At 40.6% G+C, this 26,393-nt stretch overlaps 1 protein-coding gene across 1 annotated transcript in view; it reads left to right on the top strand.

The window, feature by feature from the left end:
* LOC128743191 (zinc finger protein 395-like) overlaps positions 1–12,696 on the top strand; it is a 213,591-nt gene extending 200,895 nt beyond the window's left edge. The window contains exon 7 of the mRNA XM_053839719.1: positions 7,112–12,696. Coding sequence (XP_053695694.1) covers positions 7,112–7,516 — 405 coding nt within the window. The 3' untranslated portion in view covers positions 7,517–12,696. The remainder of the gene's footprint in view (positions 1–7,111) is intronic.
* Positions 12,697–26,393: the final 13,697 nt, after the last annotated feature.

Below are 26,393 nucleotides of genomic sequence, written 5' to 3'. Positions count from 1 at the left end.
CTATCGGTTTCCAGTGAAACCCTCGCGCAGTGTACCCGTTCGAATGTTTGGTTTGATTTCGGGTGTTTGTCAAAGCTAATGGTTATTTTTTTCCACTGACTGCCTACCGCTTGGGAATTATTTCCGGCCAATGGTTAATTGAATTGAATTTCAGTGGACATTGCGTCAAGTGTTAGTAATAATTTTCCACCGTGAGTGCCACTTTCCTAGTGCTTTATTGTGAAAGTGCTGGTAAGTGCGTCATTTTGAGAATCTCCGCAAGATTTATTTCCGGATGCTTGTTCGGTTTGATATCTATGAAATTTAATAAATTTTTGGTGCATTTATCCACCAGCTAGACACTTTGTCATAATGATAACTCAATAAAGGACACAGAATGATAGAAAGCTACATAAAAGTGGCACGTTACTCTTCCTATCAGCAATAAGTGATACGGGCGAGGATGACGAATGGAAAAAGTCCCATATGCCTGCTTTTCCCACAGGCCACCGCAATGAATAAGTCAACGATTCTGCTAATTCATGCTTACTATGGATTTTACACAATACCAGTAAAAATAGAAACTAACACAGCTTGTTTTATGCAGTCAAAGCTGGCATAAAGTAATTAAACTTAACTTTACTTCTTTTTCGCTATTTTTATAACGTTTGTGTCAAATTATACTTATGATACATTCTATAACAACCTTCTAATTCTTGATATTAGATGTAACTTTGGCATGCCCAGACATAAACAAAAGGTGGGGCATGAAAAAACAGACTAATCGTAGGCTGACGAATCTATTATTTATCACACTCCGGACTTTGACCTTGGCATTGGGTAGGAAATTAAACTTGAATTTAAACTTTCCACGCTCATTCTGTTTTTGAGTACCCTTTTCACTCCGGTTTTCCCTTTTCATATACCGTTTTTGTCTTTTACCTGTTCCATTTTTCCTACTTCTATTTTTCTGCCACATTTTTGTCCCCATCTTCTCTTTACCACCTTACCGCGGTTTTTTTACGCGACTATTTTTACGCGAATTTTGGAACTTACCCGTTTTTTTACACGAATTGCGTTATTTGCGCGGTTTTTTACGCGATTTTCGGAATTTACGCAGTTTTTTACGCGAATTTCGGAATTTACGCGGTTTTTTTTACGCGAATTTCGGAATTTACGCGGTTTTTTTTACGCGAATTTCGGAATTTACGCAGTTTTTTTACGCGATTTTCGGAATTTACGCAGTTTTTTTACGCGATTTTCGGGATTTACGCGAATTTCGGAATTTACGCAGTTTTTTTACGCGATTTTTGGAATTTACGCGGATGTCCTCAAAACGTCTATTTTTTACGTAATGTGAAATCCACAAATTTTTTACGCGAATTTCGGAATTTACGCGGTTTTTTTTACGCGAATTTCGGAATTTACGCAGTTTTTTACGCGATTTTCGGAATTTACGCAGTTTTTTTACGCGATTTTCGGGATTTACGCGAATTTCGGAATTTACGCAGTTTTTTTACGCGATTTTTGGAATTTACGCGGATGTCCTCAAAACGTCTATTTTTTACGTAATGTGAAATCCACAAATTTTTTACGCGAAATTTTGGTTTTTTTACGCGAGTTTTGGAATTTACGCGGTTTTTTTTACGCGAATTTCGGAATTTACGCGGTTTTTTTTACGCGAATTTCGGAATTTACGCGGTTTTTTTACGCGATTTTCGGGATTTACGCGGTTTTTTACGCGAATTTCGGAATTTTCGCAGTTTTTTACGCGATTTTTGGAAATTATGCGGATGTTCTCAAAACGTCTATTTTTTACGTAATGTTGAAATCCACAAAAAAAATTTTACGCGAAATTTTGGTTTTTTTTACGCGAATTTCGGAATTGACGCGTTTTTTTTTACGCGAATTTCGGAATTTACGCGGTTTTTTAACGCGAATTTCGAAATTTACGCAGTTTTTTTACGCGATTTTCTGAATTTACGCGGTTTTTTTTACGCGAATTTCGGAATTTATGCGGTTTTTTTTACACGAATTTCGAAATTTACACGATTTTTGGAATTTACGCAATTTTTTTACGCGAATTTCGGAATTTACGCGGTTTTTTTTTACGCGAATTTAGGAATTTACGCGGTTTTTTTTACGCGATTTTCGGAATTTGCGCGGTTTTTTACGCGAATTTCGGAATTTACGCGGTTTTGATTTACGCGGGAAAAGTAAAAAGCGTATAAAGCGACTTGAGTGTATTCCGTTTGACCTCTTTTTCCGTTTTCCTCGTTTCCTCTTCTCTTGTGCCCTGTTCCGTATTCGCTTCCGTGTCTCGTTTTCCCTCAATTTTCTTTCGTTTTTCCTTTTTCCTGTCCGCTATTTCTTCTTTCGTTATACTTTTTCTCTTCTTTTCCTCTAACGTTTTCACCCTTTTTCCTCTATTTCCTGATTCCCGATGTCCTGATTCCTCTATTTCAGTCCCGTTTTTTCTGAGTCTCTTGTTTTCTTTTTCTTACATAGTTTCATAGTTCCGTTTTTCTTCGCTTTTTGCGGTTTTTCCTCTTTTTCTGTCCCATTTTACTGTCTTTTCCACGTTTACTCTGTTTTTGGCTACCCTTTCCTACTTTTCTTTTTCTGGCGCATTTTCCCGTTTCCTGTGCCATATTTCTCCTTTTATATCCCGTTTGACCTCTTTTTTCTGTTTTCCTCGTTTCCTCTTCTCTTGTGCCCTGTTCCGTATTCCCTTTCTTGTTTCATTTTCCCTCAATTTTCTCTCGTTTTTCCTTTTTCTTGTCCGCTGTTTCTTCTTTCTTGACTCTTTTTCTCTTCTTTTCCTGTAACGTTTTCGCCCTTTTTTGAGTCCTGATTCCTCTGTTTGAGTCCCGTTTTTTCAGAGTCTTTGTTTTCTTTTTCTTACATTCCATTTGTCCTGTTTCATAGTTCCGTTTTTGTTCGCTTCAAGCTATGTTTTTCTTATTTTCAGTTTTATTTTTCTTTCGTTTTCTTTTTACTTTCTTTTTCGTTTTCAGTTTTTTCATAATAGGTTTCGTCTATTTTAACTATTTATCTCCTTGTCTTCTCGTCTAAGAAGACGAAACTGTTCCGTTTTACCTTTTTTTCTATCCCGTTTTACTGTCTATAATCGTTCACGTTAATTCTATTTTTGGCTAACCTTTCATCTTCCTCGATTTTTCTTTTTAATCTGCCGTTTTCGTCTTTTATTTTTCCATTTTTCCTACTTTTCTTTTCTACTTTTTCTGTCACATTTTCTCGATTCTCGTTTCAATTTTCTCCTTTTATATCCCGTTTGACCTCTTTGTTCCATTCGCCTCGTTTTTTCTCTATCGAAGATGTCTTTTTCCTCTCATTATTCTTCTTTTCCCTTTGGTTTTTCTTGTGCTCTGCTATCTCGTTTTCCATCTTTTTCTCTCGTTTTTGTTTTTCGCTGTTTCTTCTTTCCTTGTTCCTTTTCTCTTGTCTTGTTCCGTTTTTGCCCTATTTCTGAGTCCTGAATGTTCTGTTCCCGTTCTGTTCTGATGCGGTTTCTTAGTTTTTAATCTCAATTTCCGTTTTTTCTGTTTTTCTCTTGTTTTCCTTTTTTTCTGTTTCACTGTTCCATTTTGCTTCGTTTCCTGTCCATTTTTTTGTTTTGAATTTTGTTTTTCTTTCGCTTTTTGTTACTGTCCTTTCCGCCTTCGGCTTTTACACTTCTCTTTTTTACCTTTTTTGGTTTATGATTTTCGTCTATTCTAACTCCTTCAAGCCTCGTTTCTTTCTCGTTTTACGTCTTTTTCTGTTCTGTTTTTCCTCTTTTTAGCTCACTTTCTTTTTTCTGCGTCCGTCACATTTTCCTATTTTTTGATCCCATACATATTACTCCCTTTCTATCCCGTTTCACCTCTTTTTTCCATTTTCCTCGTTTCCTCTATCAGGTTTCTCTTTTCCCTCTCGTTATACTTCTTTCCCCTTTTAGTTTCTCTTGTGCCCTGTTCCATATACTTTTTTTGTACGCCAGAAGTGCATTGCGTTAAAATGCCACTGCCACAGTCTTAATGATCGTCTTTTGTGGCAGTACCATACCATATAGCTTTACTTATCTCGTTTCCCTCCATTTTCTCTCGTTTTTCCTTTTTTCTACCCGCTGTTTCTTTTTTCTCTGTTCCTTTACTCTTTTTTTCCTGTGCATTTTTCGCTCTTTTCCTGAGTCCTGATTCCTCTGTTCCGTTGTTCGTCTTTTTTCTTCCATTTTTCCTCGTCACCTGTCTCGTTTAGTGTCATTTTCCGTCCCGTTTCGACCTTTGCGGTCCCGGTTTTCGTCTTTTTTCGCCTTTTAACTCCTTTTGTGTCCGGGTTTTTGTTTCAATTTGCTCCGTTCTTCCTCTAATAATGTTCCGATTTTCCTCCTTTTCTGTCCAGTGCTTTTGTTTTTCTTTCCTGTTCTGTTTCTGTCCCGTTTTTCTTCTTTACTGTTGTCGTTTCTCCATTTTCTTGCACCCGTATTTTCTGCCTTTCGTTCTCCTCCTTTTCTATACCTCCTTTTATGTTTATTTTTTAGTTCAGTTCATTCTCATTTCATTTATCGTTTTCTTCGTTTTCTCTATAGTTTTTCCTTCTGTACTCTAATTTTCCAACTTTTCTCTTCCATTCATCATCTCTTTCTGTGAAATCTTTTTTTGCCCTTGTTTTCCATATTTTTCTCTCCCGTTTTCTTCTTTACCACTTCTTTTTTTTCTTTTTCCAGTCCCGTTTTCCCACTTTTTGATCCGTTTTTTTCCTTTTTGGTAGCGTTTTCTTGGTTTTGGCTATCAATTTCCTTCCGTTTTTTTGTTTTCTCTTGTTTTCCTTTTTTCTGTTTCGTGTTTTCTGCTTGTTTATTCCATTTTGTTTCATTTTTTGCCTATTTTTTCTTATCTAATTCTTTTCCCGTTTTTTTTTACTTTCTCTCCTGGTTTTAGCTTTTCGGCTACTAGTTTTCATCTTTTCTAACTCTTATCTCCTTTCTTTCTCGTTTTTCGTCTTCTTATGTTTAGTTTTTTAACTTTTTCTTTCCGGTTTTCCCTTTTCATCTATCATTTTCGTCTTTTACTTTTCCATTTTATCTTTTTTTCATTTTTCCTACTTTTCTTGTTTTTATGTCATATTTTCCCGGTTTGCCCTAGCTTTCTCCTCTTATTTTACAATAAGATAACAGAAGATTTACAAAAAGGCCAAGAGATTTACAACAGATAACAAACATTTTATAAGAAACCCGATGTCTTCAACAAAGTTGTGAAAAATGTAAAAACAAGCAAACTTTGCAGAGGAGATTAAAATTGTCGATTGAATATAACAATAAGGGTTTTATTCCAAACATTTGCCAAAAAAAATTAATTTGTTCTTAGTTCAAAGGAATTCTAATGTACAACTTTCCGCTTTCTCTGAATTGAAATAGAGCCACAGACACACTTCACATAGTCATAGTCACATAGTCGAACTCCCTGTAAATTTTCACTTTTCAGTTTAAAAAAATTTGAAAACAATTTTCCTTCTTCTTTCATGCCACTCTGAGCAAAACTAAAAGCACAGGAAAACTAGCCACACTCGAAAATCCTTACATGCAAAAAGTAAAAAACTACTCTGCCCTTTGCCCAAATCGTTAAACCACGACCACAACAGCACAGCAACACTACCCTTACCCGAAATTTTAATACACCAATTTTCACTGTTTGCGCTAAAGTAAAGTAAAGTAAAAACCCTTCACTGAGATTAAACGAAACTGATAGCACTGAATGCACTTCCCGCACGCAAAAAGCTACCAATTTTCGTGAATCTACAAAGGAAAGGATCGAATTCTGAAAGTGCAATACGATGTAGATATGCCTTGAACCGGTAGTGATTTGACGTAAGTCGAGATATCATTCAAATGAAATCACGATTCACATCAAAATGTTTGGGCCATCCTCCTAGTTTCTTATTGTTTCAAGAATTTTGCAAACTAAATATTGTCCTCGACTACAATAAAGCAGCAAAATGTTCATTAATTAGATGAAAATTGTCTAGATTTATCACCATAGACAAATCTATGGTAAAGGTCCCTCTTAAGTATGGTCGTTTCAAACCATATAGTACCAAACCATATAGTTCATCGGACCGAATCATTTTACTTATTAATGATCGAACCGAACCATTTCATTCATCTATGGTCGCACCGAACCATCTGCTTTATTCAACAATGTTTTAGTCACCGCGTTTTTATGTGCATGTGCTCAAATTGATTTCAATAGTTGAAATATTAAATTTTGTTGATTACGTTTCAGTTTACTATTTTATTCGGCCATCATCAGATACCCACATAAAACAAAACAATTGTGAAAATGGTCATAACCATGCCGCTATCATAATCTTTATAATCCTCATAAGGTCTAAGGCTTGCAATCTACATACAATACATTCCAAAACCAGAATTCTTCAACGGCGTTACCATTTATATCATGATTCAACCATTATCGTTACGCTCATCATATTCTATACTTTAAAAAAATGTATGAAAAAACACTCGTTTTCGTATGCTGAACATTCTTAACGACCTGAAATATTTAATATTATACCAGGCAACAGCTTGGATATGATACCCAACCATTTCACAAATGGCTCTAGATTGGAAGATAGGGGATAATATTTATGGCTATAGTACGGTTCCAATTAATGCGGGTATCCACTTTATTGAACAATAAATGTACCGAAACATTACATTTGTCTATGGTCGAACCGGACCATTCAATTCTTTGCCATAATGAACCATTTTATTTACCAATGATCGGTACCGAACCATTTATTTCATCTATGGTCTTACCGAACCATATACTTTATTGAACAATGATCGTACCGAATCGCTTTACTTATCAATGGTCGTACCGAACCAAGCTCCAACTGCGCGTAAAATTTTTTTCTTGTTAACTGGTAAATTCGGAAACTTACGGCACACCTTCTGTAATGCTATAACCTCGAACTTGGTACCTTTTAATATACTTCAAAGAGCGTTCGAGTGATCTCTTAAAAGTTGATTCGTGTTCCAGAAATAAGCCAAAACCATTTATGTCAAATGGATAATCAAATATTCTCACAAAATATCGCTAACCTGCCATCGTTTGTTTCCTCTTTGCAGACCTCTCCCCAGAAGCACGTCCGCCTATCGCCCCGACCGTCGGCCTCCTACCCATACCCGTCGCCAAACTACTCAAACCAAATAGCTCAACAACATCACTACCAACAGCAGCAGCACCTCGGCCAAATCCAGCTCTCGCCGGGCGGTACCAACTATCACCACCAGTCGACGATTCCGCTCTCCACGGGCAGTGCCGGCGGTCAGGTGCAACCTCTCAACGGTTCCGGGGCGTTCGCGACGCCCGGCACCAGCCCTGGCGCCGCCAGCAACCGGTCACCGCTCTCGCCGAACCGCCGGACGCGGGGCGAGAACAAAAAGTGCCGCAAAGTGTACGGCATGGACCACAAGGATCAATGGTGCACCCAGTGCAAGTGGAAGAAGGCCTGCAGCCGCTTCGGGGACTGATCCAAGTCGCGCAAGCATCCGCCGCAGCCATCCGTGGTGACGGCGGCCACCACTGCGTCGACAGCGACAACAACGGCCACGGGAGCGTCGCAGCAGGCGACGTCAGCGGCTGTTGCTGCGGCCACCGCGGCAGCAGCGCCCCTAGCGGTTGCACTATCAAACCACCTTCATCACAACCACCACCACCACCACCACAACAACAACAACCATCACCATCACAACAATAGCAGCCAGCAGCAATCAGTCTGATGTGTGCAAAGAGCATGCCTGCCGTGTGGTTCTGCGTGCGTGAGTGAGTGAAACAACAGAAAGTGTGCGCGATCGGTATGCTTGCGTGTGTGCGTGTGCCGGAACGGATGAGCGAGAATGGAATGGAAATGTGTTTGTGATGTGTCAGAGAAGCGCGCGTGCACTGTAAATATAACCGTGATATATTTTAGCGAGAACAATGAAAAAACCGATTGAAAAATAAGTAAAAAATGAAAAAATCAATTCGTAAAGTTTGTAGGTTCTATTGAGTGTAATAATGTTAGTTATTTATATTCTCAGCAATCGTGTGTAAAGTCGCAGCCAATACCAATTGTACAGAAAGAGGATTGAATAGAGTGGAAACTACCTAAAAACGAAGAGAAAAAAAAAGAGAGTAAAACATAGCGGTTCTAGTTGAACGAACATTATTTTTATACTGCAAAACAAAAAAAAAACAATAGTGTGACTCTAAACAAAAAACTTTCTACTACAGCACATTGTTGCCAGTCTACATTTTTCTTTATTTGTTTCTACACTGCACATTAAGCTTACCCACTATACACTGAAAAAAAATGGAACGCAATTTTAATCATCCACTGCAGAAACAGAAAAGTTTAAGCTTCAAGTTGAACTATGTGATTTTAAACTGTTGACAATTTTTTCAAGGAAAAACGTACTACAAAGCTAAGCATCGCTGTTGTTCTAACTACTCTTTTTTGTTGATTTTAATGCATAGTAATGGTCTAAATGTTGTACTCTATTACTCGTTTTTTAACATACCTACACACCATCGCATCGGAAACAGTATAAATCAATCAATTGCGGAGCAGGCAAGTTGAACAAAATTCGCTTACAAAACAGCATCAATAACAAGCAGCAAAAAAAACATAAAGAAAATGGCAGTGTTTCTCTAGAATACCTTCAGGAAATACTAAATACTAGCAAGCAAGCAAGCATTGTGGATCGCGCTAAGAACACTGAATCGGAGGAGAATTTAAATTGGCTTTTGGATGACGATTGTCCTATCTCTTTATCGAATTACTCGAAAAAATCGGAAAAATAATACAACCATTAATTAATGCAACAAGACTTTTAAAGGCTGATTTAGTTTTTAACGAACAAAACCAGAATAAAAACGATTTGATGTAAAACAAAAAAAAGCATTCGTCAACGCTGCGAATGCGAAAATTCATGGAAAAAGTGGATCGTACTGACACACACAAACAGGTCATATCAGCGCGCATTCTTATATGCAATCAAAATAATAAAAAAAATTAAACAAAAAATCCAAATGCAATTGAAAATACCCCAGCCGCGTTCCGCGTCCCGATCAGCACGCGAGGCAAAATGCGGCCAATGCGGGCTACGCGCAGTGACGTGGGTTTAAGTCCCCAACACGACACCAACACCAACATCCGTTCGTTCGTTCGTTCGTACGTTCGTCACTGCGCATGCAGTGTGACATAAAAACAAAACCAACTCACAACAAAACAAACACACAGACACACATGAAAATGTGACAAGAAAAGCGAATAAAATCACTGCCAATAATATTAAAATCAACCAAGCAAACGGGGGATAAACCAGTAAAAAAAAGCGAAAACATCTAAGCCGTGAAATTACATTAAAACTTAATAAACAAACAAACAAAAAATTATATCGACTAATTAATCTAGCTGCTACAACGGTATGTACGTGTGAAACCTAAACGTGTTTGACTTGTTTTTTCCAACAAATAAAAAGAAAAAGAAAAGAGGAAAACACACACAGTAAAGAGTAAAGCGAAAAAGTAAATGGAAAAGAACAAAACGATGATTGCTATAACGTTAAGCCAACTCTATCTCTCTCACCTCTATCTCTCGTTGAAGTGACTAAAGTTTAAGAGGAAAAAAACGTAAAAAGTAAAACAAAACAAAACGAAAAAAAAAATCGCAAACCCGTGGCAAGTTAAGTCTAATAATTTACGGTAACATTTAAGCATGAATACTGGAACTAAACACGAAGAAAAAAAAATCAATGGAACAGGAGGAAAACAACAAAACATGCAAAGAGAGAGAGGACAGACAACCGGTTTGAAATGTGATATACCCCCTCCCCCCTATGGTCCAAAACAAAAAGCCTGGGCCCGGGAAGGGGGGGGGGAGAAAAACGAAGCGAGTTTCGACTGCTTTTTTTTGTGTTCTCAATTTTTGCTTTTTTTTTTAAAAAAAGGTACCTTTAATTTATATTTACAATGATCCCCCCACCCCTGGCAGCGCAGAAAAAAGTGGATGTGCTTACCCCCACCTCCCTCCCCCCCTTGCCTCCTCTTTTTGAAAAAGGGTTTGAACGGGGATTTGGTGAGAGGGCAGTGTTGCCGATGAAGTGTTTTTTTAAATAGGCTTGACAAAGACTGCCTTTTTTTTTACAGTTGGACTTCAAATATTTTATCTAATTCTAAGAGTATTTATTTTTAGCTTAAGTACACGGACGGGTACGAAACTTGGCTAGAGAACTGATTGATGGCCGGCGCCGCCGGTTAGTATTGTGGGTTTGAAAAAAAAACAGGAAAACAGGAAAGGAAAAGATGGCTAACTTCTTGCTGAAGCACATCCATTTGTCTGTGATTTTTTTTCTTTCAAGAATGTGGTAATGAAGTTGAACGACTGCCTTGAAAGGCAGCGTTTTTCCTTCGGTAAGAACGGGGCAATAAGTGCAGTAAGGTACTACTGGTCTGTGACGATCCCTGAGCTTCCTTTATTTTTCGATAATTTCAAGTTGCAATACGAGGGCGCTTCCTTCAGCAGCATAATGTCTAGTCGTGGTTTTAATTAATTCGGTGGAAATTCCAATTTCACGACCACGAGCAATAGTTGCCGATCGTAGCAACCGGTCTGAAAAGTACCCCATCGCCATCTCAACGGAAAGGCCGTTGGGTTGTTTACTTGACAGTTGCTAAGTTTCAGCTGCTAGGGAAGCGCACTGTGATACGCGTAAATTTTGTTGATCTTCCACAAAAGTATCTGTTGATAAAAGTTGTTTTTTTTTTAGTTTTCAAGAACTTAACGAATATGAAACTACGTAATGACAAAGAATGAAAAAAAAAACAAAATGGAAATCTGTTAAACCATAGTAAGTAGTAAGAACAAGCTGATCTCCTAAAAATTGTAGAAAAAAAGGCTTTTATCGAATTCCGCGTAACGATTCTTCCCCGCTGTGTGTCGCATAGTTTGAAGAAGCTGTCAGTGAGACAAGCGGCGGTGCGTTGTAGTGACATCATAAAGAGGGCAATAAATTTAAAAATGAAAAAAATAAAACGTTCCCCGTCCCTTTGAGAAAAAAAAGTGAAACCCAAAATTGACTGAAAACAAAATTCTACCAAATTGAGCTAATTGAAGATAATCAAAATGCGTTAAAAAGTGGATGAGACAAAGAAGAAAAAAAATTAACAACACCAACTCTCATCTAGCAAGCAAGCAAGCAAGCAAAACACAAAAACAATACGGAAGCAATCGATCGATATTGGCATATTGTACTCGCGCGTGCGTGCAAATTAATCCAACCACAAAAAAAACATAAAAAGAGAATCACACACACAGATAATCGTGACAATCGTGAACATAACGGAAGCAAATGCAAAACATTGAAAATGTATCGTAAGTACCAATCGGTTGTTTCTTTGTTTTTCTTTCTTTTTTCGATTCTGTAAGAGGAAAAAAAACCAACACATTTTGAGGTTAGAGATTCGACGACGCACACCACGCATACGAGCAAAGCAAACCAAAACTGACTAAATTAGACTCGAAAATTTGCGCGAATGAAAAAATACTACAAAATAAAAGACTAAATTTTTTGCCTCTTTATATGTACAAAACAAAAAAAAACGTAATTCAATACTTGTATTTGGGTGCAACTTTACCGAACAGGCGGCGCGGAGGTACTAGGCTACATGGCGACCGTCACGAAACCTTTGCGCAGCAAATTTTTGCATCTCATTATAGTAGGCCAACGCCAAATGAAACAAGAAGAAGTAAAAAAACGCACTGCAACCGAATGCAGCAGGCGAAGACATCCTTAACAAAGGAAAAAAAACAACCAACTGATCGCATGTAAGCTAAACTAGGTGTTTGTTTACGTTTCTATTCTGTTTGTTAGTCGGTGAAGAAACTACATACCAGAGAACGAGCAGAAGGAAAATAATTGATGTTGGCTCTTCTTCATCTCTTTCTACACCCACAACAGACCTGTTGTTACGCTTTCGACAGCCGCTGAAGAAGTGCTGAAAAATAATAGGGAAAAACTGACGCACGCACATAGAAAATCAAAACCAAACCAAACACACACACACACACTCGGCAGAGATTCGATCGATATCCCTCCAACAAAAGTGAAGAAAACATAACATTAGGAAGTTATCCAAAGCAAAAACTAATGCTATCAACCACTCTCATTCTATAGTAAGCTAATGTTTAAATATTCGTTGGTGGTTTTGAGGGTGGTGACGTTTGCTCGTTCGTTGGAGCTGTCAAATTCTTTCACTGTCCGATGGGCGGCGAGGCCTACTTTGACGGACGGACGAACTTCATCGCCCCAAACCAGAAAATATTCGTCGTCGTGAGGTAGAGAACTATGCGTCTAGAGTACGAGATTGATTCACACTTTTTTCTACAACTCCCAATCATTATCGGATATAAGATTGTTGTTAACAAATGAAATAAAAAAAACTTTACTCCAATCCCAAAAATCAAAAATAACAAAACAAAAAAAAAATACGAAAACCTGAGCCAGTAAATCCCATGGATCCCACAGAGCGAGTCCTTCCTTTCCCCATTCCAAAATCCCCGAATAAGAAGTAAACTAACTAATAAATTGAAAACTGAAAACAGGTGTTATGAAATTGAACTGTAGAATTTAAATGTTTTATTCCTCCCCGAAAGAAAGAAAGAAAGAAAGCAAGAAAAAAAACAGAAAGAGAGAGAGCGAAAGCATGAGCGTCCAGGTTTCTACCCATCTGAACTCACCTCCCGGAAGAAGAAAAAAAATGAGAATCGTTATCAAGTCGAGTTTATTGTCGTCATGGAAACAAACAATTGAAAGAGAGCGAGCAAACAACGCAAAGCAGGCGATGAAAAAAATGAAGCAAAATTGTTAACAAAAAGACAGTCATAAGAGAGAGAGTAAAAACAAAAAGCGCAAGAACAAAGAGACAACCAAATCATTCACAATGGACTAAACTAAATGGAGACGGAGGATCCGCAACTATCCGATGAAACGAAAAGCCAAGCAAACACTAAAAAAAATAAGCGCGAGAAAAGAAGCGGAGTAATATTTCAGTATTTTGTTCGGTTACCGTCGTCGTTTGAGAGAGAGCAAAACAAAAAAACAAAACAAAACAAACATCTTCTGTTCGTCACCGCAACCGTCGTTCGTCGTCAGGCAAAAGAAGAAGAAAAATCAAGGAAAAGGAAGTATGTATGGCGCAATGTGGACGCCGAAAGCAACACAAAACATTTCTTATATGAATATTATTAAAAATATCGTTATTATCACAAAGTCACTACAGCGTCTTTCTCATTATGCTAAGTTAGGCAGAACCAGAAGCGAAAGCGAAAGCAAGGCGAAAAAAAAACCCGCTGTATTCGAGGTTAGGTTTTTTACGTTTCTCACCGTGAGGTTAGGTTAGAAAAGATCTTGTACTATTTTTCTTTTATTTTATTTTTGACTTTCGGAGAAACTAGAGAGGAGAAAAGAAAAAAAAACAATTTTATTTATGCCATTTACCTAAGATTATACATTATCAACTTAGTTTTGTGCGATGTGCGGAGCGATTTGTGTTTATTTTTTATTCCGTTGCTTCGGCATTCGATCTAATTTCAGAAGAAGAAAATATATATATTAAAAGAGAAACCTTTTATCCGTTCTAACGTTTGTAAGTAAGCAAAGAAACCAATAAACTAAGTGAAAACAAAAGATAAGCGAGCGCGAGGGAGAAGTAGAAAACGGAAGAAAAAATGTACCAATTATATACTATTTGTCTCTAGGAAATAATTATTTTTACATACATAGATACACACAATCTTAGATTATATTCATATACATTTATTTCTTTTTTGTTAACATTATTTTTATTTATTTATTATTAGAGCATCAGAAAGCTTAACTATTAATGAAAAAAGATGTAGCATAATTTTACACCCTCTCACAATGAAAACAACAAGAAAACACACACAAACACGCCACACACTCACATTCTTACACAACACCCGCCTGTAAACATAGCCACAGTCCAGCCGACATCACCCTCAAAAGATGATGTTGACAGTTGACAGAGTTGTACATAGCAAAAATGTAAACTAACAAACAAACAAAACCGAAGCTAGCGAAAAAAGGAAAAAAACAGAACTTGTAAAAAATACTAAACAAAACCACACAAAACGCGCGCCAGATTTTGTTTTCTTTGTTCTTCGCATACCCCGCCTACTACATATTATGTACTACCCGGAAGAGGAGGTCCCGCACCCTAACATCAACAACCCCAAATTTAACAACCAAAACTAAACCAACCAATCAATCAACCCAGCAAGATTAAGATCACGTTGACCGGGGCGCGAACGATTGCCGGTTACCTGCGCCTCCGAAAGGGGCAGGTCCCCCGAGCGCAGGCCGGCCAGAGCAACGCGCCCAAACCCAGACACACAGACACACAAACAGGCAGTGACCGTTAGATTTCATACCCTTGCTTGAAAGCCGCCGTCAATCGAGCCGTGTCCCGTGAGCTGCTTAACAGCTTAACACCCGCGCAGGGAGATGAGGTTCAAAATTTAGAATAATTCACCCACTATTCGGCCGGCTGCAATCATTCGGACTGCACTGGACACGGCTCGGTCGACTGGGAAGCAAATAAAACAAACAATAACACAGACGAAAGAAGAAAGAAGAAGAAGCGGGGGGGGGTTGCCTCGTAGGATAGTGGGATCAGAGCAAAAAATAGTAAGGAAAACCAGTAAGGAATTTTCTCTTATAGCTTTTAGTTGTACCTGTAGTGTTTAGTTGTCTCCCCGCCAGCCCCAGCCCCTTTGTTCCCATTCCAAACACCAACCCTCCCCCCCCCACCCCTCACCCGAAGCCCCTTTATTAGCACACTGGTTCTTTCGAGCGTTCACTTTTGTTTTGGTTTGGATGTACATACTTATTGTCTTATTATCTTACTTTGTTTCGGTTAATTTTTGTCGTCTGATTGATTATTTACTCCCGGAAAAAATAAATTTTAAAACCATAAAAGTTATGCAAAAAAAAAGAAGAAAAAAAAACTAAACAAGCAAACGCTGCTAAATACCACACATGTGTAATAATGACAAACATAAGCAAAGCAAAAAGAAAGAAGAAGAAAAAACCCGTGTTTGGTGTGGAAGCCGAAATCCTGGTCCACACAGACACCTAGACAGACAGACAGACGGACAAACACATACACTCCCACTCTCGGAAAGAGCGAAGTTGAAGTTGAAAAAAAAACAGAGTTAGATTTATGCAGAAAAAGAAAAAGAAGAAGAGTAATGTGTACACCCATTGTGTAATTTGCAAACAAAAAAAAAAGAACACTGAGATGAGATAAAACAAGAATAGACATTAAACAAAACAAACCGTGTGGAGATGATGATGATGATGATGATGATCGAGGAGGAAGATGTGGTGATTACTGGAATGATGATGATTATGTTCAACTCGAGAACATACGCAGTTTTTTTAGTTCTAAGTAATACAATATTATACATATTATGAATATATACACGGTATTAGATAAAGCAGCCGGCGGGCTTTGTATTGGTGCTAGAACTATCCGAACGTTTCCATTGTTAAATAAATGCAGTTTTATTATACACTTCGATCAAACCGAATCAACTCTTTTCCTGATAAGAATTAAATTTCTGGTATACGCCAGCCGTATTAAATTTCTGGTATGAGCCACCAACACAGAAGGAGGTTAAGAAGGCAATCAGTGAGCTGAAAAACGGTAAGGCTGCTGGGAAGGACGGTATCCCGGCTGAACTTCTAAAAGTGGGGAGCGAGCGGCTGTACGTAGCAATCCACCGGATCATTTTCAGGATCTGAGAGGGAGAACAAATGCCGGAGGAGTGGTTGTATAGCCTCATTTGTCCAATTTCCGAAAAGGGACATCGATTGGAGTGTAAAACTATCGAGGAATTACATTGCTCAATTCTGCCTACGAGGTGCTTTCCCGTATCCTTTTCTGCAGACTGAGACCGTTAGCGGAGTCCTTCGTCGGCGAGTACCAAGCTGGTTTTTGTGAAGGTCGCTCCTCGATAGATCAGATGTGGACTTTAAAGCGGCGTACGATTCAGTCAAACGAATTGAGCTGTGACAGATAATGATAGAACATAGAACATTTCCGACGAAACTAGCTACGCTGATTCGTGCGACACTGGACGGATGCAAATCATGTGTTAGAATAGCAGGTGAGACCTCAGCTGCTTCTGTGACGTTGGATGGACTGAAGCAAGGGGATGCGCTCTCTAACCTGCTATTCAACATTGCCTTGGAAGGTGCATTACGAAGGGCAAACGTGGGAAGGGAAATGGAACTAACATCACGAAATCTCACATGCTTCTTGGTTTTGCGGATGACGTCGATATCATCGAAATCAACCGTATAGCAGTGGAAGAGACCTTCAGGCCCTTTAAAAGGGAAGCGGCGAAATTGGGACTTACGATTAACACCGCCAAAACGAAGTACATGGTTTCTGATAGAGAACGTGGGAGTCCAAATGGCGTTGATGCCGAGGTGGAGTTAGATAGGGAACGATATGAAGTAGTGGAGGAATTTATATGCCTTGGTACACTCGTGACATGTGACAACGATGTGAGCCGCGAAGTGAAAGGACGAGTTGCAGCCGCGAATCGGGCTTTCTACGGATTACGTAGCCAGCTGAAGTCCCGTAATTTGCAAATTCGCACAAAACTGGCGCTCTACAAAACACTAATGCTCCCGGTGCCCCTTAACGGACACGAATCATGGACGCTAAAGGAAGCTGATCGGCGAGTGCTTGGGGTTTTTGAGCGTAAAATTCAGCCAGAATGCCCGACGAAAGAGTTGCCAAAACTATTTGCAGCAGAGAACCAGGAAGAGGCTGTAGATTCCGAGGCAGACCCCGCACCCGGTGGGTGTGCGCTGTTGAAGACGATGTACGTTCAGCTGGTGTTCGCAGGGATTGGAGAACGGCAGCCTAGGACCGACGGTACTGGAGGACCATAATTCGTTCGGCGCAGGATCAGTAACGGATCGTTGCCACTCAAGTAAAGTAAATAAGTATATTTGTTCGGTGTTAAATCAGACCGGACCAAGTCGCACCGTTGTTTCATTTGTCATTTGTCATTTGTCATTTATTTAAAAATTCATTGGACACAGTGCGGTCTTAATGAATACTAATAATAATAATAAAAATAATGCTAATAATAATGGTAGAACAAAAACTTAAATACAATTACTCTACACACGAAGAAACACATAACTATTGTCTTTGGGAGAGTCGTCTTCTAAAAGTATCGATTGAGATGTCGAAGTCAAATAATTCGTAGACTGTGTTGAACTTGGCTGCCATGTACCTTGTTGGGCTAAATAGACCGTAGTTGACTCTCCTTGCTTCGAGATAGAGAAAGTTCCTCGTTCGAAGAGCTCGTTCTGGGGCGTAGAGATTGAGCTGTTCCAATAAAGTTGGGCAATCAATTTGTCCGTTCAAGAGCTTAGCAACGAACACAACTTGGGCGATGTTGCGCCTTTTTTCGAGCGTTTCGAGTCCCAACAGTTGACACCGTGCAACATATGGGGGTAGGTCCGACGGGTTACTCCATGGTAGCATGCGAAGAGCGTAACGTATAAACTTTTTTTGCACCGACTCAATCCTTGCAATCCAGTTAGCTTGAAACGGGCACCAGACAACTGAGCAGGATTCGAGTATTGAGCGTACTAAGGCGCAGTATAGCGAACGGAGACAGTAAGGATCCTTGAACTCATCAGCAATTTTAAATATAAAGCCAAGCTGCCTATTAGCCCTAGAGACAATCTCTTCAAGATGCAGGCGAAAGGTAAGCGCACAATCGAGATTTACGCCTAAGTCACGAACGTGGTCAACTCGTTGCAGTGCATGACCCAGAATGCAGTAATTGAAAATAATCGGGCTCTGATTGCGGTGGAACGTGATGACATTGCATTTGAGGACACTAATTGTCAGCAAATTTTTCGTGCACCAGCCTTCAAATGACTCGATCATCTGTTGTAGTCTCGAGCAATCAAGTACGGTTTTTATAGTCAGGTATATCTTTACGTCGTCAGCATAAAACAAGCGGCATTCATTTGGTAAGACTATAGAAAGCTCGTTGATGAGTAAAGTAAAGAGCAATGGGCCTAAATTGCTTCCTTGAGGAACTCCCGAAAGATTGCAAAACAATTCCGACTCTTCTTGACCGATTTTGACGCACAAACTACGGCCGGTAAGGTAAGACCTCATCCATCTTGTAAATGCAGCAGATATTCCAAGTTTCTCCATCCGATTCAGCAATATTTCGTGGTCGACACGGTCGAATGCAGCTTTTAAATCTGTGTATATCGCGTCTACTTGCGCGCCTTTCTCTAGGCTATTTAAACAAAACGAAACAAATTGCGTAAGATTCGTGGCAACAGATCTTTTGGGGATAAAACCGTGCTGATCGAGAGATATGTAATGTAAGCTACTGCTGAGAAGTGCGTTATGTACAATTATTTCCAAGACTTTCGAGCAGGCACAAAGTGACGTGATGCCGCGATAATTTTCCATGTTTCTCTTATCTCCCTTTTTATGCACGGGAAACATAATGGATTTTTTCCACAATGTGGGAAATACATTCTGCAGCAGCGAAAAGTCAAATAACATTGCTAGCGGACGAACAACAGCTGTGGTACATTTTTTCAGAACGCACGAAGGGATTCCGTCTGATCCAGCAGCGAGGGAATAATTAAGCTTTTTGATTGCAGTTTCAACGAGATAATCAGTTATATGGAAAGTGTTCAAATTGATCATATCAGGCGGTGTGTCTTCGACAGCAGAGGCTACTTGTGCTTCCGATGCAATAAAAGTGTTGAAGGAATTTTTGAAGTGGGCAGCAAAGAGTTCACATTTTTCACCTGCTGTGTTCGCGCTACAGGTACCCAAAAACATGTTCACAGGTAGCCCTATCTCGTTTTTCTTAGAATTAACGAACGACCAGAACAATTTTGGATTTTTACGCAACTTGGCTTGAATTCGTGAGGTAAATCGTTTATATAGCGATCGATTGTAAGCTCTGTAGTTACTGCTCGCTATATTAAATTGTTGCTTTGAAAAAGGACAGCGGAGCCTGGTGTATTTTCGTAGGGCAGAAGATCTGAGACGCTTCAAAAACCGCAGATGAGCGTCACCCCACGCTGGTTTTCGAGGTGAGTTGCGGGTGGGCACACAGTTAGAGATGAGACGTGTCATAATTTGAGTGAAATGACTAACGGCATCATTAACATCCGTAAACCGGTCAAGGCAACGCCAATCAACACGAGCAATAGCTTCGGTAAGAGCGGGAAAGTCTGCCCTTCGAAAGTCCAACTCTCTTGCGTCCGAGGTATCTTCAAACTCAATAGGTGCTGATAAATCAACTGTAACTTCCAGAGCAGGATGGTCAGCGTCGAGTGGGGTTATAGGATCTACTGCTTCCTGTACTGAACAAAACGGGGTTGCACATTCATTGACCAAAACTAAATCGAGAAGACGTGAGTTTCGGTTGACTACCGTATTAATCTGCACCAAGCCTTGGAGATAAAAACCATCCAGAAGAGCAGCGCAAGCCGTCGAAATATGCGATCGCAAACCATCGACCATAGGTGGTACACTTGATGAGAAATTCCAGGTGAGACAGGATTGATTATAATCGCCGAATAACAATGTGAGATCGGAAAGGCTTAGGTCCGAATAAACAGCTTCGATAGAACGAATGTGATCCTTAATACTATTCGGATCCGCTTTACGGTCGGGGGGAAGGTAAATTACTCCGATGCTCATCGTTTGACCGGGCAACCTTACTCTTACCCATATTTGTTCTAATGAGTTACATATGGGAATGGGATCGATGGAAGCGCTTAGCCTCGTGGAAACCGCGATCCGCCGCCACGTGATTTGTTGCTATTGTATGAGCTCCGGTCACAGCGGAATACCGTGAATGTGCTGCCGAACAACTGCGCAGAGTAGATTTTCTCGTCGAGCCAAGTTTCAGTGAGGACGATGATGTCAACATTGGATTCCGCTATAGCAACGAAAAATTCGTCGATTTTAGTGCGCAAGCCTCGCACATTTTGAACATTCGTTCCTTTCACATAACATACTACACGTTTTATCGCCATCTTTTATAATTCTTGTATAAAGACAGTAGTCATGCATTGACCTATGGAAATTCGAATCCATCAGCTTCTGAACGAACTTCTCATTCCAGCACCTTGGAAACTGCTTCAATCCATATAACGACTTGAGCAGTCGACATACTGTATTTGGTGGAGCATTTACACCATCTGGAACAGCAATGTATATCATTTCCTTGCGATTGCCATGTAAAAATGCCGTCTTGACATCCATGTGGTGGTAAAAGAACTGAAGGTGCACGCCTGCCGCTAAAATGGTTCGGATAGTCGCAAGCTTAGCATCTGGAGCAAAAGCTTCCTCGTAGTCTAAACCAGGCTTTTGTTGGAATCCTTTCGCTACCAGCCTAGCCTTACACTTCAGATTGCCAACTGCGTTGTCCTTTAGTCGGAACACCTACCTTGTCTTCAGCAATCTGACTCCTTCTGGACAGTTCGTGAAGCACCAAACCTTATGTTCTTTCATGGATTGCAATTCGTCGTTGATAGCTTCTACCCACTTGTCCCGATCTGGATGATGTGTGAGCCTGCGCTCCCGTTCGCTGTGCCTTGACGACGTTTCTCCTGGAGTCACGTGTCTTCCTGATTGTGAAGAGATCGCGTCGTCTTCTTCTGTGTCTGATGGTGCACTATCAAATTCTGATTCACTGCTAGCGATTTGCAGGTTCATCTCTTCGGCAACAATTTCATCACAGGGCTGTGTATCTTCCCCCTCTTGCTCGAACGAGAAATGAACCAAAAACGGAACATCTGCTTTATCTTCCACCGAGGCAGCATATGGAAAAAAAGACTCTTCAAACTTGACGTAACGAGCAATGACTACCTTTCGAGTGCTTCGATTCCAAAGTCGATAGCCATTTGGTGCATATCCAATCATGATCATCTCACGACTTTTCGGGTCCAACTTCTCACGTTGCTGTCCAGGAATCCAAGCAAATGCTTTACAGCCAAAAACACGTACTGTATCCAAACCGGGGTTTACGCCGGAGTAACGCCAACTGGTAATGCCGGTGTCGGACTTCTATGCAAGAGATAAACCGATGCTAATGCTGCTTCAGACCACAAGCTTTTTGGCGCCATGGATTCAATGGGAATGGAGCGAATCTTTTCAACCAGTGTCCTGTTGAACCTTTCCGCCACACCATTTTGCTGAGAGCCGAGAGCCAACCCATGCTGCCGGTTCTATTGGCCCACAGATATCCGAATGAATTCGCTCAAGTGGCCGACTTGCCTTTATCCTTGTTCCATCAAAAGGCATTGTTTACCTTGGACACAGATATCACAGAAACCAATTTGTAGTGCCTTACCTTCAACACTCTTTAGCATGCCTTTTCGAGCCATGATTTCCAAGCCGTGTTGACCAATAGGACCTAGCCGACGATGCCATAGCCGTCCTATCTCGGAAATGCATACATTTGCGCAGCAACCATTCAGCGATCATTCCAGTTCGTATAAAGTTTCTCTGAGCTGACTAGTCGCCAATATTTCACCATTCTTTTTCAGTATAGCCAAATTGCCAGAAAAAAGCACGTCGATACCAGCTATGGCCATCTTCTTCACAGATATCAAGTTCGCGCGCAGATCATTAAACATACAAGACGTCCTTCATATTGAACAGCACTCCTTTGTTACTAAAAGCATCGATCAATCCAATCTCTTCAGCTGTAATTGCTTGTCCCTCTTTTGTTACTTTGATGTTAATGGTATTTTCCAGTCTATTGAGCGATGAAAAACTGGATTTTTCGCATACCAAATGGTCACTGCAACCCGAATCCAGCTTGAAGAAAATTTTTCCTATTTTCTTTCTTTCACCTTTTTCAACGTCAGCCATGAAGCTAACCGAACTTTTCTTAACGCAGTTGGCCTCACCACTACGGCAGTCCCTTTTCGTGTGTCCACGTTTTCCGCATTTGTGACATTTTCCCGCGAATTTCTGCTTATGAGCCAGCAATCGCTCTTTGACATATTCAAATGTTAATTCCTGGTCTTTAGCGTTTTCCAGTGCCGTTACGAATGGATCGAGGGAATCCGGTAAGGTTAAAAATAGTTGAGCCTCCAGATCTCCTTCGGTTAGTGTAGCCCCAGCTGTTTTTAGTTTCCGAATTAGTCCGTCAAGGTGATTCCTCATCCCAGAGCCGTCCTTCATCCGCAAACGTGCCAGCTGCTTTCTGATTAACGTTTGACTTGCGACGGACTTCTTTGCAAATTGAGTCATCAACATATTTCAAACAGAACAGAATTCCAAATGACCACTTTTGAGTTCTGGTAAAACCGATACCGGATGTTCCGGAATGTCCAGATCGGCTCAAAATACTTCAAAATATACACTAAAGAGCTCGTGTTGAAAAATCCTGTCATTTGATACCCCGTTTGCTATGTTTTCGAAGGGAATTCCAAATGACCACTTTTGAGTTCCGGTAGAGCCGATGCCGGATGGTCCGAAGTGTGGGGCGTAAGCCAGCGCTCTACATGATAGTGTAAAAGTCATTATTAGTGACTACAAATAAAATGGATAGCTTTTGCGCAGTTAAATAAGCAGATTTCTAGTTTAATTTCATCTGTTACTTATGACGTCAAAAAAAATCCCACCGCGATCCGGAATAACTCCGGAAAAATGGAACCATAATTTACCAGCATATTTTTTCATTAAAGGCCAATCTAATGTGGTTTCTGTTGAGACTAGTTTCATAAAAATCGATTGAAAATCAGTGGAGATAAAGTCAAAAGTGTAACTGAAAGTACCTTCATTTTTTTTGTCGGGGACGTAAAGGTTAAAAACGATCAAATAAACGGGGATCCACGGTATTCCGCACATATGCGAACAGTTCCACTCAGTTTCCGTACGGCCACTATCGGTGCCGGAAAAAGTCAATTTTTTTTATGATTCCAAGACTTTCCAATCGATGCAACGTGCAGTTCCTCTTCCACATCACTCTGCATATGCTGTAGGCCACCAGTCGCTTAGATCGAAACAACGGCTTAAAGTTGTTCTTCATCACCAATTGTATCGGAGCTTTGTTATCACAGGCCCTTTTTCGTAGTGAACACGTCGGAGATTGAAAACGTGCTGAGCCTGCTGAGTGGCATCTTGGTTGCAGTATGCAGTGATCGGTTGATTCCATAGACCGAACTGGTCCATCAAATCTATGCCTAAAATGTCGAGATAAACGTTAGTAGCTATAATACATAATACTTACCGTCTCTATAGTGATATTGTTGAGAGTTATGCTGCACTGTAGCTCGGAAACGATGCCATGACGCTGTTTTGGCTCGGCAAAATGCTATCTGTGCTCTTGGCTGACCAAGTTTCATCCAAGCCTACTGCGAGATCCCCCCGCAAGACCAACAGGATGTTTTAGGTTGAACAAGTGATGGGGTACTGCTGATTGATCGATGCCTAGTTTGCTGCTGGTTGCGATGAACGAAATTATTCATAGTCGGCGGGTTTTCCACCATAACGGTAACCATTTTGAGGTCAACGAGGTTATTGCATTACTCAACTTGTTGAGTTTGTTAATTAGCCACATCCTGATTTCGGTGTCCTGCTTTGAAATGCTCTTCGGTGAGCTCTGACAGTTTGAAGTCAACGCAGGATTTGTTCACACAAGTTTAGTAGGCCAGATAATCCTCAGCAATTTTAGCAAACCAAACAGCGATGTTAGTCGAAAGTGTGTCCGCTTTCCTTTTAGCACGTGAATTCAATCATGTTGCATGCCAGGGAATCGAGTACGGCGACTCTATAATTCTTCGGTTGGCCGATTTTTCGCCGGATCTCTTCGAGATCAGGAGCCAGCATGCTTTTATTGTTTGTAGAAATTCTTAGTTTAACTTCCGTTCCTTCTGTTGTATCGCCATTGAGATATGCATCAAAAACATGTTTCCCTCCTCGTCCCTACACATATCAGGCTTCGGTGTGTATCCTTTAGGAAATTGCTTCACCTTGCACGTCTCATTAGCCCGGAATAGTTGTTCTAGCTCTTCACGATCTCTGTCTTCCTTCTGATGCTTTTTACTCCTCAGTATTGTGGTCAACTCATTCCGCAATCATCGATACTTGGCCAAATACCTAGCACCGCGGTTGCGGCCTAATTGACGGCCAAGTGGTCTCTGCTTCATCCGTCTTCGAGGGTCGAAGCAGCTATACAGAGGAAGATAGAGCTTCATCCAATACGCGCAGCAGTTCTCAGTAATTTACCAGTTGTCGAATTGCTGAATATTTAACCGACGAGGGCGGCTTTGTCACAAGGTATAAACCGTGGTTTTGAACGCCCATGTACTGCTACTAAGCTTGCGGCAAGGGGATAGACTGTCCTGTATGTTATTCAATATCGCTAATGAAGGTGTGATTCGACAAGCGGGCTGCACACAAGCAGGACGCTCCACTATGGTCCACGTTTGACCCCTCTCTATCGCCATCACTTCATCGTTGATCGCCTGTCTCCACTCAGCCTCATTCGGACGACCATAGACATCAGTACAACACTGAGGAACCTGTAGGGAATTCACACCAGCATCAGCAGAAAGAGCCTTGTATGGAATAAAATCAGAAAACCAACCTGGTCTCCTGCACTCCCGACCACTAGACCTCGGAATTTCAACACTGAGTTCGTTCCTTTCTGATTGTGGCGGGAGTGCCGTTGCACCTTCTTCGGCGTTTTCTTCCTCTCCAACTGTAAAGTAACTGTCGGATTCATGAGCATTTCCACCGACGACGGCTTCAGTAGATTCTACAACCTGCTGCTCTTTGCTTTTCCCCTCTTGCTTGGGAACCAGTAACGCATCTTCCGGAATAACCAATCGAGTATTTACAGCTTCACTTGGCGACTTGAACGGGTATACTGCTTCGTCGCATCGAATAATGCGAGCCACAAATATTTTCCGCGATTCCATATCCCACAAACGATATCCTGTCGGTGCGTATCCAAGCATTACGCATCTTCGGCCGGTTAGATCCAGCTTACCTCTCTTCTGCTTTGGTACCCATGAAAACGTTTGGCACCCAAATACTTTCAGCTTGGTGACTTCAGGTTTGCTACCATGCCAACGTTCAGCAGGTGTTTGATTACCTTTAATCGCTTCTGTTGGGCTTCTATTTGTAACGTATACTGCATTTAGAACTGCTTCTCCCCACAGATACTTGGAATCGTAAATCGCCCAATCACGTTGAAGCGGGACGTCAAACTTCGAAAACTCCCATTGTCCGACGCGGTTTGTTTTTGTAGTTTGACGTCGTTTTCTGATTTTTATATGTCTTCATCTGCCACACCTTTTTAAACCTCATTGCATGGAACCTACTGAAATGATCCGTAAAAGGCGTTCCTCCATCTGCAACCGAGTCATCGAGCGTCGAATATACATCTGAGCAGCAAAACCCTTTTTCGCAAACGTAACTAATGTTAACGATGTCCACATTGCTTTTGCTGTTGGCTTGTCGCAGATGTACTCCAGATGGCTATCAGCAATAAACGTTACCAGCAGTGCCTTTGGCGAAGGATGAAAACCTTCTCCTGAAATCCCAACTTTTCGTCCTCGTCCTCAAGGGGATCTTCCGTGATGATTTCTTTAACTCCATGCGCCGTCAGTTGGGTCTCAACTCGGAACTTCCAGGTGTCAAACCCCTCACCAGCAAACTGTACTATTCCTGCTTTCTTCGCACTAGACATGCTGAACGTATGTCTCACAATACTACATATTCTCTATTTCTTCCTTGGGCATAGCGACGCTGGGCGCATAACCTGTAGAGAATAGTTTTATTTCTTATGGTAGTGGTTTATAATTGAACATGAATTGAACTGGTTCTACAATAGCGGAACTTATTTATAGTTTGTAAAATGGTTTCTATGTAGTTGTTATTTACCTGTAGCATAGTAACCTGGCAACTGGTGTTTGGCTTTACGTAAATGGAAAGTAACTGACAAAATTTAAATTTAGCTGGGTTGCTATGATTTCAACAAGAAAAATAATTTTGGTTCTCCAAAATCCATCAATTCGGGAGAAGGCAAAATTTCTCGATTATCCTACGTGGCGCGTGTAATAAACACTGGATCGTGAACTATGGTTGGCGCTCATTCGGAAAATCAAGGCGGAGATGATTTGGCGTAAAAACTGAATGCTGACCGCTGTACTGTTAGACTACCCGACTGAAGTCAAAAAATAATAAAAACAAAAAACAATGAAACAATCGGCGAAAGCCGATTACAACCAAATATCGGGGGTCAAA

This window comes from Sabethes cyaneus, chromosome 3 (assembly GCF_943734655.1).
Source record: "Sabethes cyaneus chromosome 3, idSabCyanKW18_F2, whole genome shotgun sequence".
In the NCBI taxonomy this organism is placed as follows: domain Eukaryota; kingdom Metazoa; phylum Arthropoda; class Insecta; order Diptera; family Culicidae; genus Sabethes; species Sabethes cyaneus.
This window is presented reverse-complemented; position numbering and strand designations above follow the sequence as displayed.